This window comes from Dermacentor andersoni, chromosome 1 (assembly GCF_023375885.2).
Source record: "Dermacentor andersoni chromosome 1, qqDerAnde1_hic_scaffold, whole genome shotgun sequence".
Classification (NCBI taxonomy): Eukaryota; Metazoa; Arthropoda; class Arachnida; order Ixodida; family Ixodidae; genus Dermacentor; species Dermacentor andersoni.
Genome location: NC_092814.1, coordinates 171,623,012 through 171,639,263, shown reverse-complemented (window position 1 = coordinate 171,639,263; position 16,252 = coordinate 171,623,012). Strand labels below are relative to the sequence as shown.

The window sequence follows — 16,252 nt, the reverse complement described above, 5'->3', positions numbered from 1 at the left end:
GAATGCCGGAAGGGGCGCACTCACCTCGGTTGAGTCCTCCTGGTGGTTGACGGCGGCCAGCGCCTCCTCCGCCGCCTGGCGTCGCGCCTCACCCAGCAGCCGCTCCATCTTGGTGCGCTCAGCTGCCACCAGCTCGCTGGCCTTGGATTCAGCGGCCGACACGGCCTTCTGCAGCTCAGCCACGGCCTGCCGTTTGACCTCGTTCACCGCCTCCTCTGCAAGAACGCGACACGTACTTCTCAGCGCTGCTGCAGTGGCTGCAACCCTGTTCGAAGTTTTCCAAGAACTTTCTTCGAACCCTATTTGAAGAAGGTTCTGTAATGCGAAGCTCCAATTTGTTAAAGGTAACGCGTGAATGTGTGGCCATCGGTACCGGAGGCACCAACTCGTAATAACCAACTGCATTATCGGCGATATTGTCCATCCGCCCAATCCCAGACAACCAGCGCTGAACGTGTGCTTATTACCAGCATTTAATTTGCCGCTATTCTTGCGTGCGAAGGAAATTAGGCAGTTTTAGGTATTGCACACCCAAAGTTAAGGGACGCCAACCACCGGGCGTACAAAAGCGCGTAAGCGTGTATGTATGCATGCATGCATGTCTGTGTGTGTGTGTGTGTGTGTGTGTGTGTGTGTGTGGATTGCTGCGAAGAAGATAAATGCTACTCCATGCATTTCGGAGCGAAGTGCATTTACTCTCCACATCCTGGATCCCTTTGCAGTATTTTGCTCCGGGAGCCTTATCGTATCTTTTGCTAATTACTGTGCGTTGAAGCGACAAGTAGATGGGGGGAAAGTGGACGTCAAACAATATGTGGCTGAGGGATCTCGGGCACTCGCGGAAAGCTCACCTGCGCGACGCCGGACCTCGGAGACCCTGTCGATCTCGGCGGCCGACTTGTAGTGCGCCATGAGGTCCCGTTTCTTGAGGTCGTAGTCGACGTCCAGGTGGCGCCGGCTGCCCGTCCAGACGGAAGCCGCGAAATCGGGCCGCTCCGCTTGGCTGCGGTGCTGCAGGATGGCGATGGCGCGCTTCGTCTTCTCAACCATGCCCAGTATGCAGTTCAGCATCTGCGCACCAGAGAAGCAGCGCGTGTTCGCACACTGCGAAGGTAATGACGACGCACCTGCTGCGGCTAGCGAGCTCTTCGCTTTATACGATGCTCGGAAACGACAACTCTTTCTCTTTTTAGCTCTGGAATCTCCGGTCTTGGCGTGATCCTGAATACATTTGCTCTTCAAGTGGAAGGCTAATGTGTTAAGAGCGATAGTGACTGTGAAATGTTTACTGAAACTCCCGGTTAACATGTTCGCTTGCTGCAGCGAAGCACAGAATTATAGGACGCGCAGTCTTTCCGTACGCGACTTAATTCCATTTCACTTGTGATATGACGAAGTTGGAAATATCGCTGCTTAAACGACATTTTAGGATACCAATGTTAAGGGTAGTGTGATGGCTTCTTGTGGGCGTCAGTGAAAGGTAAAATAAAAATAATAAACTTATGCATTATTCCATTCACCCTATCACGCCACTGACAGCACTCTTAGACTTTTTATAGTCTAAGAGTGCTAAGACCTCGCTGTTTATACACACACACACAAAAAAAAAAAACGTCATCTCTTAGTAGCATGCTGGCAAAGCAGAGGTCACCAACGAATAATTATACATGGTGCCCCAGCTAACTTTAGCCACAGTTTAAAAATATGCAAATGCCACGTAGCTGGACAGAACAAAGGTAACGTTGTTTTCCGTCGCTTGGAGATACTCAAACTATCTTTTTTTTCATTCCGCCTAGTTAGACAATTAGTCTTAATTATTTACTCAACTTCTCAAATATTATAATTAGATGAAAAGTCTCAGTGAGAAAATTGCAGAGCGACCTGAAAAACTCCCGATACGGCTTTCTGTTTCTCAATACGCGCTACAAAGAAGTGTTTTCCCGAGCGTGAAAGAAGTCCGCAAATGCACGCAAAATTGCCGCGCGACTGGCCGCTCGAGGCACATTGCGTATATTCGCGGGCTTCTTTCTTGCTCGCAAAAACACTCTTATGTAGCACGTATGGAGCAACGGACAGCTGTATCGGGATTTTTTCAGGTCGCTCTACAATTTTCTCAATGACACTTTTCATCTGACTATAATATTGGAGAAGTTGATTAATTAAATAAGACTCATTATCTAACTAGGCAGAATGAAAAAAAAAGATAGAGTATCTCCAAGCGACGGAAAACAACGTTATCTTTGTTCTGTCCAGCTACGTGGCATTTGCATATTTTTAAACTGTGGCTAAAGTTAGCTGGGACACCATGTAGCGTCGAAGGCAAGGGAATGCAAAACACATTTTCTTTTATACTAGCGTTGACGTCTTCTACAGGGATTTGGAATTACAGTAACATCGAGCTCTGAATTTCGTAGCATTGAATTTAGTACTCACAGTGTTGATGTTCTTCCACTCATCCTCCATGTCGCGGTCCTCGGGGTAATCCCTGTGCAGCATTCCTAGCGATAAGGAACAAGACAGCGTGCCATTTAAATTTCGGTACAGTGAACATGCACTGTTACAGAAAAATGGCCTCTTCAGACACGCTCCTCATGGGCATCGCGCGCAGCTAGAGATGACACGTAGAAATGCGGCTCCTAATGCGGCCTGCTGCGACGAGCTACTTGCGACGCCACTGGCCGTTATGCAGTGCCAGCACAGCTGGAGCACGTTCTTTCATCTTGTGACATACCAGAAGCATGAGGGCAAGAAGACAGCTCTTTCTTTGCGAGGTTAAATCGCTAGCTTGAAGCATTCTAAAGGTATATAGCTTATAACTCAATAAAATACTCGGCTTTATCAAGGTATGCGACCAGAGTAGTTAATAATTCATTAGAGAAACAGCGCACAAGCCGACGGAAGATTACTACGAACAAGGGGGAGGGATTTGCTATCTTAGTTGGATGTCCGCGCTTGTACCTGTCTCCTCTCAATCCTCCGTCCTCCGCTGGTGCACTGTACTTATAATCAGACTTTAAGCCCACTGACGTGTCTGCATATATGCCAGTCGTTATAACAGAGTTCTACTAACCTTCTATTGATTTTGTGTCTTCTGCGGCTTACTTCCTAGAACGGTAAAAAAAAAAAAAAAGAAAGCTAGGCCACAACTTAGCACCGCTACGCCTCTAAGTATGCAATCGCATATTTAGATTGTGGTGACTGCGACGTCTCGACAGCTCTCGCGCGCGTGCGTCACTGGTGACCTTGCACACTGTGATTTATCCAAGTGACGTTTCTATACATCGTACAAGCTTGCGATTTGGTGCACACTGTGGCACGCTAGCGTGCGCTCAACGCACTTCGCGTTTTCTGTTCGATACCTACCAAAGTGGGTGAAGTCCGCCTATAAAGTTACAAGGAAACGCATGGCCGACGGTGGGGCCGAACCTGCGTACACCAGCAGAGCCACCCAATGCTCGAACCGTTAGGCCACGGTCGCACGCACGCTTCTTTCGTGCAAAATTGTTGCACGTGCGTCCCTTGCTAGTTTCTCGCATTCTTCCCTCGTTGCCGCCAGCGCTAAGAGACGCATTGTTTGACTGCTGTGCCTTCGGGATCGACCCATATTTTTTTCGTCAGGTGGATACCTATAGGTGGGTGCAGTCGGCCCAAAATGCTGTCGCATGAAAACGGTCGTCAGACGTCAACGGCGCATGCGCGGCGACTTCTCTACTGTTCGAAGGCCCCATCGCTTGTGCAGTCGCGTGGGCGACACCAACATCTTTTAAACATGTTTAAACAAAGGGGTCACTGGCTTGAGACCGTCGTTAGCATTCAGTCATATAACCATTACTTAGGTTGCGCGGGCAGAGCCAGTGGGCGCATGCATACACTAACGTCCTACTTTTTTCTTAAATGTCCGCCTCTCCAAATAATAAACTTTGGAAGTCAACTTGCGAAGGTTTGCCTAAAAATATTTGTATTTTTTGCAATGACTGCTGCTATATTTGCTGCTTGTCTATTTACTTTCTTCTTTAAATGCGTAATTGAGATTTAAGACAATACAGTTGAAAATGAATAGGGTAGTTTTTTGTAACTGCGCTGCTTCTAGACACGCAGGACTGCCGATCTTGCCGATGGACACAACATGACACGAGAATGACGCTATTCCACGTTTTGTGGCTGACACACTTGTGCCATTAACACTGACTAAGCTTAAACGGCTTGCATTGACGAGACAACACGCTAAATCTGCTGTGCTCTTTTCTCCTGTAAGTTATCTTTTTGCCAATCTTTCTCCAGTGTATGCTGGAAAACCAGATTCTCTATTCTAGTTAAGCTCCCTGAATTTCCGCCTTCTTTTACACGTCTCTTTTCGTTAGCTAGTATTAATAACACAAGCACATCTGCGCACGTCATGCGATGGATGGACGAATTTTGTCGCGCGCAACCCTGGATTGAACGAACGCCGGCCACACGTGATTTCGTGATACCACGTTCTGCAGTTCGCGCACGCTTTTTTTTTATTTTCCCGAGCCAACGACGCCAATCGAGGCCGCGAACGGGTGCAGCCGATGACTTGTGAGCAACGCAAGGCTTAGAGGTTCGGTGCCGTAACGTCACGCTAACTGTACAGACGGTCGTGCATTCAAATGAGGTCTACTGCAAGCGGCGGAGCTTATAGTCGTCGCACTTTCGTCGCGCCGTGCTTGGCAGTGGCAAAAAGCTAGCCTGACGTCACGGAGTCGAGCGCACGGACTTTGCGTTGCTATAGAGATTAAGCCACTGGCCTAGCTCACATAAAGTGGGCCGTACGTACCGTAGCAAGGCCTATAGAAGTCCCTGTCGAGGCGATCGTAGCGGTCGTAGCGATCCCGGAATAGCGGCGCCGACGCTTCCTCAAAGCGGAAGGCGGCCGGCGGCGGGTGGGCGGCGTGCGCACCAACTCCGGGGCTGAGCCTCGCCGTCCCGGGGCTCGCCGAGAGTGGCTGGTGGCGCTTGGCCGCCGGGGGGCCGCCTTCCTCTAGGACCACCGCTGCAGCGACCGCTGACGCCGCGTGGCCGTTCTCCTTCGGCCGACTGCGATGTACAAACGAGACGAGCATTAGATCTCGCCCCAGGGGCTGCTGAGGATGGCTGCATGGAAGCAACTTTCCGACCACTGCTGCATTAATAGAGCCAGACAAAAAGACGAAAAAGGAGAGGAGGATACTGCACTCCTTAAACCCTACGCGCAATAACTGTAGCTGCGGGGAAATAATCGCCCATCTTCTATATGATACCCAAAACTTCTCTTACGTAAAGGTGTTTCCTCACTGGAAGGTGATCGGGCGCACACCACAAGTGCTGGAGCGCACGCCACAATAGACAAGTGCAGAGGGAACGTAAAAAATTGTGAAAGCGGGCTCAGTTCCTGGTTTACGGGAAGCTCATCAGCGTCAGGCCCCACCCCACACAATGTCATTGGCGGGTTGCGACTGGTTCCAAAGCGCCTGGCGAATGTTTCGCGTTACCGGTATTATAAGTATAGCCTAGGAATTGATGCGCTTCTGGTATGGCGGAAAAGCGCTTATGGCACCGGCAGACTGGACGGCAGAAAGCAAACCACCTCCGAACACAGCAGCACGTGCTCATTTGAATTGCCAGTGAAGCCCAGATAACACTGAACAAGCCATCGTCTGGTCAGTCTGGCCGGACGTTCCTAATTCTTTCTTGCTATTAGGATTTTTCTTTTTTTTATTCGAAATCACCAAATGGCCCGCTGAGCGAAAAAGCCGGCGTCTGGACAAGTGAAAAACGGGACCTAGATTACCATTAACTATGATGCCACGTCACGAGCGCGCCTCGACGGAGCAGATTGGGCGAAAGGGAAAACCTGCTGTGCGGATAGCGCGCCAGGTGTTGCGTGGGGGCATCGCCGCCCTCGCTCTCGGACGCTTGTGTTATCTGCGCGTTCCTTGTGTGCGCGAGCTCTTGCTTGCGTTCAAACTGCGCCTCCGATAAGGCCAAATCAAAATGCGCCAAGCCAAGCGTCTCAATGTGCTCGCCTGACCGCGAGGAGTTCACAACTCGAACGGCCGCTCATCGGTGTTCAAGTGGACATTAATGCTTTCGCATTCACAACTCATAAGAAGTGCTTAGGTGTCCTCGGATTTTTTCGGCAAAAAAGAATTCATGTGCGTCACGCTAATGAAAAAGAAACGTTGAGAAATGCAAACACTCCTTGGAGTACCTGTCTTGTTAAGTTATAAAGCAATACAATACTTCTTACGGGGAGCATATTCCTTATCTTATGGTTATATCAACGGTAAAGAACGCCGTCGGCTGTACTTATGCTTATTCGCTGTCAAATTCATTTTGAAGGAACATCATTAATTTTCATAGAACCAACAATTTCTTTATGACACAGCCTATAGGTGTACATCTAATGGTCTGCATTAAATAAAATATTAGCTCTGTTTTAATAGATATTTTATGCCTTTATGGTCCGTGGCTGCTCGTCTTCAGACCTGCAAGCGCTTCATTAGCTTTTTTTTTATTATCTCTTTCGAACGTATCTATGACTAAAACGCACGTGTAGTCCAGTGTAAGAAATGAAGAAACTATATTGTTAATACTACCCACAGTAACGCCATCGGATGTTGTTTGGTCACCATGCGATAACGTTGTTGTACGTGCATTAACTGTTTTGCTCCTTCTGCTGAAAGCAAATGCAGTGAAGTGACATATGCGTCTGGGCATCTGATTTGACACGTCCTCAGGTGCGTACAAAGCTAAAGAATTCTGTGACGTTGATGTCGACAAACATTAGCTAACAAGGCCTCAAGATCTCCCCAGAAAAATGCGCGTTAATCGCGTTTAGCCGGAAGCCAATGACTTCGTACGCCATATCTATCAACGGACAAAATATCTCTTGTGTCCCGAAGCACAGATTCTTAGGGGTAATCAACGACCATGACCTCCGCTGGAGTCCTCACGTGGCCTACATAAAGAAAAGCGCCTGACAGTCATTTCTAATCTGTTCAAACTTCTTGGAGCAAAAACCTGGGGTACTTTAGTACATACGATGATGCAACTGTATAGGACGCTCTTCCTAGGGTTTCTGCGATACAGCTTACCAGTGCTGACCAATAAGTGCAGAGATAACATTTGTACAATCGAAAGTGCTCGGGCTCAGGTAGGGTTTGTCTGCGGTTTCTGCGATGTACCTCCACGGCAGAAAATATTGGAATTGCCCGTGAGTATCGATCTACGACTCACATTGTTATGGAAGCGCTCAGAGAACACGTCAGGCACCTTGCTCGCGCCCCTTTCCACCATCTCGCCTCACTGCAAGACGACCGACCACGTGCGCCTCTTTGTCAGACGATACTGCCTTATCATGTACACTTTCCATCACTTTGCGCCGCTGCAGTGAGAGTTTTGTTTCCCCTTTGGTGCTTGGCTCAGCCACACGTTCGACTGACAGTACCGGGACTTCGAAAGAAGGCACAACTCTCAAACGACATTCGTTGCTCTTGCTGTACGAAAAATACAACGAATATGCCCATCTGTACACTGATGCTTCAAGCACCATGGATGAATCTGCTGAATCAGTAATTTTTGCTACGAAGATCACCACCGTAAAGTTTAAGACATTTCATTAGACGACATCGACAGCCGCGGAGCTTGCATCCCTTCGTAGCGCACTTCGTGTGATTCGTGAGGCGCCACCACAAAAATTGAGTGTTTTTGAGTGACTCTAAGGCAGCTCTACATTGATTGCTTTCCGCCTTACGCTATGGACTTTACGAACAACCAGTTCTACAAATCCTAGAGCTCCTTCATCGACTCTTCAAGCAAGGACACGACGTCACATTTCAGTGGCTCCCTAGTCACTGTGGCCTAATGCGCAACGTCGATGAAGCTGCTCGATCTGCTCATGAAGAGGACGTGCAGGAACCGATATCGCTGTCAAGAACAAACGGAGCGGCGAAACTTGGAGTGCTTGCGAATGATTCTACACAGTCGTCGTGGAACACACCTAGTTTCCAGCACAGACGTCTACATCAACTGGACCCGTGTCTTCGACTTCGTCCTCCGCCTAGACTATCCCACACGAGACAACAGTACTTTGCCGACTGTGGCTTGGCATCGCTTCTACAAAAAATCATTTGGTTTCAACATTAAAAGGGATGATAGCGCTGCATGGGCCCTCGGCGGCAGCGAGAAAACTATTCAGCGCGTCCATTGCCGTTGCCCTGCGCACACAGGCAGTCACTCGCGACCGCACTGACCCGTCTTGACGACCGGCCGCTTTCGAAGCCGACAATCCTGGAACGCCGATCTGTACAATCGTCACACCACTAGTCAGCCAAGGCACTCTCGAAGTTTTTACGTTGGAGTGGCCTATTAGGGGTACGATAGTTCTCACGAACGTTTCACGCCTCCACTATTTTATTAACCGCCTTTTCTATTTCTCCGCTATTTTTCCCGCCTTTCTTTTCCCCATGACTCTTTCCCCAGTGCTGAGTGGCAAACCAGAAGTCTTTCGGTTAACCTCGCTGCCTTTGCCAGCCCATTTCTCACGCTCTCTCTCTGCCAGAAGACTATGTGCATAGGTATACAAAACTACATATGTAACTGGGCCACCTGTTCAAGAACCAAGGAGTAGCCGGCCGTGCTGTCTCGTGGAACCCAGTAGTGAGATAGAAATAATCACGTGTTATTTCTGAGGGCTGAGTTTCGTGAGTCACGTACGCTTGAAGCAGCGCGCGTGATATGCAATGGATGCTATATTTGTTCAGTTTCGAATGAAATGTATGCGATTTATTGATTCCCCTTTTAAATAAAAAAAATTCAACGACACAGAAAAGAAAGATTACATAGGGCAAGAACACAATAAAGCGCGACAGTGTTCCTTTTGATAATATGCTTTCGTTTCGTTACTTCGAATGTCACGATTGATGAAACAAGGAGTTTAGCGAAAACTCGCTTGGTCGGGTTCACTCATAGTCAAGGGCAAAACGAACGCCAACCAAAAACACTAAAAGAAAAGGAGCCAATTGGTTCCTTTTCTTTCAGTGTTCTTGGTCCGCGTCCGTTTTACCCTTGACAGTTTATTGATAAGACGAATGTAGAGAAAGAAACCGTACAAATGCGCCAGAAGGCGGGATTTCTGTCATAAGGCAATGGAACACGAAGAAGCAATGGTTGAAAATAAGAATCCTATTACCGGTGCTGTCGTAAAACGGGGCCATGTCGCATTACCGACATGGCGACCTCCACCGAAGTCTTGTTTCGTTGCATGGCTAAAGAATTATGCGGCTAAGCCGAGCTCGCTGTAGAACAGCCTGCGCTCGCTCACCCGTCCGGGGGCGTCCTCCTCTTGAGGGGGGCGCCTTCCTTGGCGTCCGGCTGAAAGATCTCGAACGGCTCTCCGCCCGGCTGGTCCAGCACCAGCTGCTCGTGCTGCCGCAGGTACTGCGCGGGGCTCTGCTTGGCGGCTCGCGCGTAGTGCACCAGCTCCGTCTGCAGCAGCGGCAGGTGCGACTGCGAGCACCGAGCGCGCCAGACAACACCGTGTCAGTGGCGGGCTTCCGCGAATTCTGCCCAGTGCGCGTCGACAGAGCTTTCGTCACCGTGAGATTGTCGCCGTACTCGATGTCGGCGCACTGTCACCTCGCCCCCCAACCCCTCATTCCGGTACTCATGGCAGGTTCCTTCAATGAGAATTTTCTTCCTGGAATCCTAAGTTTTCTCTTACGGAGAACGTTTATAAAACGACAAGGCTATGAACGCGTTATTCTTTAAATATATTTACCTAGACACACATCCTTCTCAGCGCAGGCGGAAAGTTGTTTCCAAAATGATAAGCCAAAAATAGTTGAGGGCGGATGTGTGTTCAAGCTTCAGCTAAGTATATAGTATAATCGCAGACATTTACATTTTGAGAGTGATGCTTACGCTTATCGGGACTCATCGCTGTTTTTGCGCACGGGATAAATATCGATTAGCGTTGAAAAATTAATCAAATAGTACTCGGTTGGCGGTGGCATCTCCGAGTGCACAAATGAAAACTCGAACATCCTGCGAGGAAATACTCTTCGTCGATTATTTCTGGCAAAAAAAGGAGTTCTTCCGTTAACTCTTTCTATATTTAAAAACATAATGTATCAAGCCGGTATTGTGTTTTTGTGAAAGCGCACAGGTATTTTTTAAAACGTTTGTTCTTTAGTTGACTGCCACAAGGATAACTACAAAAACACGAGGCGTGCCTCATTGATGCCAAGACATGGCGATATAAACCGCCATTGCAAACAATGTTCATACGGAGAAGCCACGTCGTTGCGCAAATCCCCTCGATGCTCCATAATATCAAATTTCCTATTTAACGCGTGGCATTGCGCTCTGAACAAAGCGCGTCGCCAATTTCAAACTACGAATTTTTCTCTCTTCCCGCTGCACCCTGGTCGCAGTCCGTGCACTTATGCTTAAGCTGGATCCACATGACGGACCGTTCCGTGCTCTGATGGGTCACGCAACGGCGAAACCGCACCTGATCAGGCTTCACGCACCATTCATACGACGGACCGAAACGCCGCGGGGTGGACCGACAGCACCCTGCTCTGTCGACAGATCGAGCGGGCGCGAAGAATGCCAAAGTTCTGATCAGTGTACAGGGCAAAAGCGCCTTTCTTCTCTCCAGAGCTACGCAGTCTGCGACACGGCGTGCCCACGGACCGCGTAAGCGGGCTCGCGTGACTCCGGGTGCGCGGGCCGGAACAGTAATTTCGTATGCCATGCGAATCGAGCTTTACGGGTGCGAAGTGAACGGACAAAGAGAAAAAAGAAAGAGACAGAAAAAAAGTAAGGTAGCTGATGTAAGAAGATCGATTGTTTAGTCAACATTTAGTTAACGCTGCTTGGTGTGCAACTGTCATCAATGAACCGATCACTCCGGGTACGCGTAATATACTAGTGGTCAAAAACGAGTGGGACAGTCGTTGCATTGTTACTGTTCTTCAACTAGAGCCAGTATCGCCATTATAAGTCGTAGAAAACGCCGCGCATTCTTAGTAGTACAGTCCCACAGCAAACATTTGCTAACGCTATGTCTAGTTTTCATAATCCGAACAAATACCCGTGCTTATGGATAGTAAGTTTCAGCGAGTCCAGGTACACATCAAATTCCTCGTGTTGTTTACCGGAAAGTAACGGCAGCCTGAAGCTAGAAACAACACTGATCAAAACACGTTTCCACTAGCAAGCTGGGGATACACAGACGCAAACGACGTTTGCAATGCAGACGGCAGCCTAGATAGCCCGTCATTTCTGTTTCGCAGAAGCAAAGCTGAAACGGTGGTCGTTTGGATGGGTGTGTGTTGTGCATAAAGAAGCTCCCTAACCATTCGGCATGTAAATGAAAAATTTTTCTTGCTTTTACTTTTTGTCTTAATGACGGAGTGCAAGAGAACAGACTGGTGGGCTACTTGGTACTGCATAACTTCGCCCTGCCATCTTCTAGCCGCCTGGTTAGCTCAGATGGTAGAGCGGCTGCCCCGGAAAGGCGATGGTCCGGGGTTCGAGTCCCGGACCAGGACGAATTTTTTCTTCAACTGCGAGGCTTTTCTTTCGAGGAACCCGTACGGGTTTCGTTTGTAGCAATTGCTACGAACGGGTGGATGTCTGATTTCCCCTTTGTTAATTGAGGCAAAGCGCACAAAGAAAATCGAGACAGCGCCACTAACAACTGAATTTGCATTGCACATGGTTACCACATATATACCATCGTACAACAGGCCAATATCACAACTTAGATTCACTCTACAGGGGGCTACTGCGATAGAAACATGATTTCTTTTTTTGACGGCGACCACAGGTGGGCAACTTACAGATTTATCATTTCTAATAATTTCAAACGCCTCGGTGATCTCCCTAGTGACTTGATCTGGGTTCATAGACATCACTTTTGATTTGTTGAACAAGGGTTTACAGCCACAATGCGAGCAGTGCGCGGTTAGATGACCACTCTTTACCAGATTATTAACATTGCTCGAACGTTCCCGTAAGCGATCATTGAAGCACCTACCCGTCTGACCAATGTATTCCTTCCCACAGTCTAAAGGAATACGGTACACCACTCCTTCCATGCACGAAACAAGCGCTTCCCAGTGGTTTTTAGTTGTAGTAGCGCTGTGTCTTCGTTTCCTTCTCTTGTGCTGGTGTTTTTTCTTTCTTTTTTTTTTTGCGCTTTGCCTCAAGTTGGACGGAGTGCAGTCGACTCAAGTAAACGAAGCGACGTTACGATAACAAAATACTCAACAATAGGAATAGGGAGGCGTTATCGCAGCTGTCTACGTTCAACCTGTAGAAATATAGATGCCCCTGTCCTTACAACAAAACTGCTTTTCGCCCGTCGGCCAGCGTAAAATACTTGAAGGTGATCATGAAATTACTGCGATTATATCGACTGGTTTTGTTAATTTTCCTGTGCTACGTGCATACTCCTGCAATTGTGCTTCTTCGTGCGTATCTGTACTTCATCACTACAGCGTTTTTACTGTTTGCACCATTGGGGCACCACTTGCAATAAAAAAGTGCTTATGAATGTAATACCAAATTATTACTACTATTCTTTGCAACTTTTTCGCTGGCTGTTCACGACAAGGGGTTTCCAGCGTCACGGCGAGACGTCAACACCGCCTTATCTTTACGTAAAGAATAAGAGTAAGACTCGTGTTACATATAAATACACTGCCAATAAGCAACAGTGTGCACGGCGTAAGTGCATATTACGTTATTAAGGAGTACCTAAGCGGTCTATTAAACGAGCAAACAGCAAGAGTGTCCATTCGAGCTTTCGAATGTCAATCGGCTGCCAACGGTACACCCTTTCTGGCCGCAATATTTTACTGAGCTTTCTTTCATACGACTGTAAGTGACGGTCATGCAGAATATTGCTTGCTTGTTTGGGCTAAGAAAAACTAAAAAGGCACATTTCAGTTGCGTCATTAGAAAAGTAACCATGAAACTACGTATAGAAAGGAGTAATGAGAACAAAAGCAAGAACAAACTTTACCTTTAGGAATGGAACCACGAAGGGGCGCAACGGGTAATTCGTGATGTCTTGAATGCTGTGGTGGAAGTCTTCGATGGATATCGTGGAACTCTGTTGGAGAGGGAAGTTGTTTGAGTAATCGGGCGCTACCTAGCGCACGTGTACACGTCGCATAAGAAAGCGCATATATATATCATTACGAGTTCGCTCGTCAAAAGTTCAAATTTGGCTTAGCTGAACAAGAGGCTGATGACATTCGTATAGGTTAATGGCAGGGAGCTGAAAGGCGCAGAAATAATGGTCTCATTATTCAAGTGTGTTCCGTCTGCAGATGGATTGTATAAAAGCATAAAGATACCTGTAGATTTTTATTTCCGCAAAACTAGCTAAGGCAAGGCAGCTTGCCTATACAGGGTAGATTAGACTGATAAGAAACGTTTGCGTTCAAAGCAAACTTCACGTATTTCTTCAACGAGAGCAACAGATTGCGAATATCAGCTTCTTCTAATACGAATAGAATACGAAACGAATACGAATCGATTGCGAATAGCAAAGATCGAATATAGAATCGAATATTCAAGGGCAAGTGCAAATATTCACACCAAAAATATTCATTTTGGTATAATTATGGATCATGTCTGTACTGGTTACTACAGATAAGATCAGCTGACTGCCAGAGACAAATGATCTGTTTTAAACATAAAAAAACTGCACGAATTTCCTCTTAACAGCTTCGACGCCTGGTTTATGCTTTATGATAAGCTTTCTAAGAGAGCTAAATAAATGGTTGCTGAAAAAGAAGAAGTTATGGGGGAAAAAAGTAGTCATGGACTTGTGCACCGCAGACACATGTAAAAAGACTGATCTGCAAGGAAAAGATCGCAGATTGTAGTGTAAAAGATGAAACTGCCACACGACTGCACTTCCAAAAACAGTAAATCATACAAAAGTAGCAGGTTGTCATGTAGGCTTCCGCCGCGAAACCAAAACCAAAGCTTGCATTGGTAATTTTGTTTTTGCATTGCTGCGAAAGCTTTTGTCCTTGTTTCTCTCCTGATGATTTGCGATACTTTCTTTAGGAAACGGGGAATAGTAACCATATTTTAGCATTCGGTTGTGCCGAAATTTTTTGGTTAGGGTGAAATACTCGAAAATACCAAATAGCTATTCGATTCGTATTCGCCACTTGGAATATTCGCCCACCCCTACTATGGAGCCTTCTTTCGTGCTTACCACAAGTCCTAGAATGAGGCCGTGAACCCGCTCTCCGACGTCTGGCGAAACGTCACTCGCAAATTGCTGCAGAGTTGTCAGGAACCTTTTCACTTTGCTTAGCTGCCGTGCTCCTGTAAGCAAAATAAAAAATAAATAAATATATATATATGAAATGAAATGAAATTGATTTATTAATTATAGAACAGGTTATAATAATAATATACAGAAGGAGGTCCCATAGTCAGACTGTATCAGGACCTCCTGTTATTTATAAATATGCGTATTCTAAAGCAACGAGGAGAACTACATTAAAATCATATATAAGGAAACATGGAAGAAAGTAAGTACTGGAGAATGCAAAACAAGATTAGGAGTTACAATAAATCTAACGAAGGAAATTATACAATTGCAAGGAGCAAATGCAGCAAACCTAAATGAACTAAACGAATTTGACAGTAACGGACAAAAATGTTACACAAACATGCAATACAAACAATATCAATAAAAAAAGAATTTCAGAAATATACATGACTATAAATGCAACAATAGAAACAACAAAAAGAACTTCAAGATATGCATGACCATTAATAAAAAAGAAATGTATCAGAACAGCGGAATATTTGATCTAATAAGGGTGAAGAAAGAAAAAGAAAAAAGAAGAAAAAAGTTCAATATTAAAAAGTGTTCAATATTTTCTGTTAGAAGGAAATTCTTCAGATGTTTTTTTTTTTTTTAAATATGGATGTTGAACGTGAAGTTTTGACGCAAGGTGGTACGGAATTCCAAAATGAAAAAAAGCTGCAAAATGAAATGATTGTTTGCCATAGTTGGTGCGCACCTGAGGTAAAATGAGATTATTGTTTAAAGCAAATCTAGTGACATTAGCGTTTATCAGGCATGTTTTAGGAATTATACATGCAGGTACTTGATTATTCAATAACTTAAAAATAATTATGTCCAAATTATACAACACAGTTTCTTTGACAGACAGAATGTTATTAGAGTGTAGCAACGGGAGAGTGCTAGTATTATAGGGACTAGAGGTGACTATCCTAATTGCTTGGTTTTGCAAAGTTTGCAGTGAACTGAGGTGAGTATTATATGTATTTGCCCAACATATTAACGAGTAGTTAATGTGTGAGTGTATAAAAGCGTAATATAGCGAGACAAGTGTAGCACGGTTAAAGCATTGGCGGGCTCTAATCAGTAACCGAATGCCGCAAGCAACTTTCTTTTTAATATTCTAGACATGATAATGAAACTTGAGGTTAGAGTCTAGTTCTACCCCTAAGAATGAGCAATGAGTGCTAGAAGGAATTAAATGGGAACCAAGATTCAGCAATGGAACTGAACAAGATGGTTTCGGGGGGGAATTAAATACAATAAACTTGGTTTTCGAGAGATTGACAACAAGATTATTATTTATACACCAGTTTGTAACCTTAGCGAAGTCATTATTGAGTTTAGTAAAAAGGACGAAATATTTTTATCGTAGTTAATAATGGTTGTGTCGTCGGCGTACAATACACAGTGTGAGGATGTTAGACAGTCAGGCAGATCGTTAAAAAGCAGATAAAAATAATAAAGGTCCAAGAATAGAACCCTGTGGTACTCCTAAGTTAGCAACCTTAGATTCGGAAAAAAAAAAAAAAAACCTTAGACATCTTAACTATGTTATGTCTATCCTGCAGATATGCTCGTAGTAACATTAGTAGTGCTGGCCCAGTTATGCCTATAGCTTCCGACTTTAAAAACAAGATATGATTGTTAATAGTGTCCAAAGCTTTCGTAAGATCAATAAAAACTGAACCGGCAAAATACCCTTTATCAATAGCTTCCTTTAAGCGGTCCGCTAGGGGGACAAAAGCAAGGTCGGTCGAATAGCCAGGACGAAAACCACACTGAGAGTTGGAAAGAATATTACATTTAGACAGGTAATTGGTTAATAGAGTAACAGTCAACTTTTCAATCACTTTACTAAAGCATGGCAGTATACATATTGGGCGGTAATTTGTTGGT

At 45.8% G+C, this 16,252-nt stretch overlaps 1 protein-coding gene across 5 annotated transcripts in view; it reads right to left on the bottom strand.

Moving 5' to 3' along the window:
• Positions 1 to 16,252, bottom strand: part of nvy (CBFA2/RUNX1 partner transcriptional co-repressor nervy) — a 155,710-nt gene that overhangs the window by 8,659 nt on the left and 130,799 nt on the right. For all 5 annotated transcript variants that reach the window (XM_055062748.1, XM_055062747.1, XM_050194748.3 and 2 more), the window contains exons 4-10: positions 14,252 to 14,364; positions 13,040 to 13,129; positions 9,326 to 9,510; positions 4,799 to 5,058; positions 2,434 to 2,498; positions 852 to 1,071; positions 25 to 215 (exon numbers count right to left, since the gene is read on the bottom strand). In XM_055062748.1, the coding sequence (XP_054918723.1) occupies positions 25 to 215; positions 852 to 1,071; positions 2,434 to 2,498; positions 4,799 to 5,058; positions 9,326 to 9,510; positions 13,040 to 13,129; positions 14,252 to 14,364 (1,124 nt within the window). The remainder of the gene's footprint in view (positions 1 to 24; positions 216 to 851; positions 1,072 to 2,433; positions 2,499 to 4,798; positions 5,059 to 9,325; positions 9,511 to 13,039; positions 13,130 to 14,251; positions 14,365 to 16,252) is intronic.